The 1,994-nt window shown below is 37.8% G+C and overlaps 1 protein-coding gene across 1 annotated transcript in view; it reads left to right on the plus strand.

The window, feature by feature from the left end:
• The window catches only part of ZMYM6 (zinc finger MYM-type containing 6), a 46,796-nt gene that overhangs the window by 21,732 nt on the left and 23,070 nt on the right, over positions 1-1,994 (plus strand). The window contains exons 5-6 of the mRNA XM_003788189.3: positions 339-510; positions 609-800. Coding sequence (XP_003788237.1) covers positions 339-510; positions 609-800 — 364 coding nt within the window. The remainder of the gene's footprint in view (positions 1-338; positions 511-608; positions 801-1,994) is intronic.

Here is a 1,994-nt window from a genome sequence, read left to right on the forward strand (position 1 = left end):
GAGTGCCGTGGCATCACAGCTCACAGCAACCTCAAACTCTTGGGTTTAAGTGATTCTCTTGCCTCAGCCTCCTGAGTAGCTAGGACTATAGGCGCCCGCCACAACGCCTGGCTATATTTTTGGTTGCAGTTGTCACTGTTGTTTAGCAGGCCCAGCCCAGGTTCACCAGCTTTGGTGTGCGTGGCCAGTGCCCTACTCACGGAGCTACGGGAGCTGAGCCCAAAGCCTTTTTCTATGTACAGTAGCTGCCCCTAGTAAATGTTATTTTAGCTCACACCAAGGAGCAAGTTATGGTTGTGAAGAACACATTTCATTTTAACTTTGTTACTTATTTTTAGAGACATATTAAATCCAAAGGATGTGATCACAACTCAATTTGAAAATTCTCCTAGCAAAGATTTCTGCAGCCAGTCATGCCTGTCTTCTTATGAGTTAAAGAAAAAACCTGTTGTTACCATCTATACCAATAGCTTTTCAACAAAGTGCAGTATGTGCCAGAAGAATGCTGATGTGAGTTATGTTTTACCTTTATGGGGGTTCTGCTCAAGGTTCAGAGATGTTTTAAACTGACTCTGCTGATTTTAAATATGTATGTGTTTATTTCCTAGATTCGATTTGAAGTCAAATATCAAAATGTGCTACATGGTCTTTGTAGTGATGCCTGTTTTTCAAAATTTCACTCTACCAACAACCTTACTATGAACTGTTGTGAAAACTGTGGGAGCTATTGCTATAGTAGCTCTGGTCCTTGCCAATCTCAGAAGGTTTTTAGTTCAACCAGTGTCACAGCATATAAACAGGTATGAATACCAGTCTGTTGCATGCAATTAGGTTCACTCCTTCTCACTTGGTTATATAGGGATGAACCGCAAAGTGAAGCAGTGAGCTCCTGCCATCAGTTCATCCTGGTGTGTGATTTCTCTTCCAGAAAAAAGGGATAGATTCTGATAGTGTTAAGCCTAAGAGGTGATTGTGGTTGTGAGATGATACAGGTAAACTAGGTTCCCTTTGAAGATTCTTTTCAAGTGTAAGAATTCATAAATGTAATTTCATGATTTGCTTTGTGAAGTTCATGATTTGTTTCATGAAGTGTTTTGTGATATATTGATAGCCGTGAAAATGTCATACTATAAATAAACCCTGAGGGAAAGTTAAAAGGTGATAAAATTGGTGAATCTAAATGAAGTGTATCTTTTTCATTTTAAAAAGGGTTTTGGAACGAATTATTATTTGGGCCACATCGGTTTATTAGAATACTTCAGCGTATTTTACTTACTGTAATGAATAAGAGATTAATCTGGTTACTAAAAATATCACTTGGTATCAATTTAATTATTGCTGAATGATTTGTAGTTCTAAAAAAGTTATTTTTCTTGGGCCAGGGTTGGTGACTTATGCCTGTAAACCTAGTACTCTGGGAGGCTGAGGTGGGTGGATCACCTGAGCTCAGGAGTTCAGGACCAGCCTGAGCAAGAGTGAGACCCCATCTGGGTGTTGCAGTGGGTGCCTGTAGTCCCAGCTACTTGGGAGGCTGAGGCAATAGGATTGCTTAAGCCTAAGAGTTTGAGGTTGCTATGAGCTATGATGCCATGGCACTCTACCTGGGCAAGAAAGTGAGAGTCTGCCTCAAAAAACAAACAAAAGTTATATTTCTTAGGATGTATATAAATTATAATTAACTTTTTTTTTTGAGTTAAGTTTGATTTGTTAATTCCTCTACCTGGGCAAGAAAGTGAGAGTCTGCCTCAAAAAACAAACAAAAGTTATTTTTCTTAGGATGTATATAAATCATAATTAACTTTTTTTTTTGAGTTAGCAAGTTTGATTTGTTAATTCCTCTAACAGTTGGTAATAGATATTCATCTTTGAAAAGTATCTCTTCTTAAGAATTACCACTTTGATAGTCTGATTCCTACTTTCATAGGAAAAGTATCTATGTTATTTTATATGTGATCCCAAAATTGGTTCCATCCTAATTTTGTTACTATGTTGTA

This window comes from Otolemur garnettii, unplaced genomic scaffold, assembly GCF_000181295.1.
Source record: "Otolemur garnettii isolate 467f Iridium unplaced genomic scaffold, OtoGar3 scaffold00025, whole genome shotgun sequence".
Taxonomy (NCBI): Eukaryota; Metazoa; Chordata; class Mammalia; order Primates; family Galagidae; genus Otolemur; species Otolemur garnettii.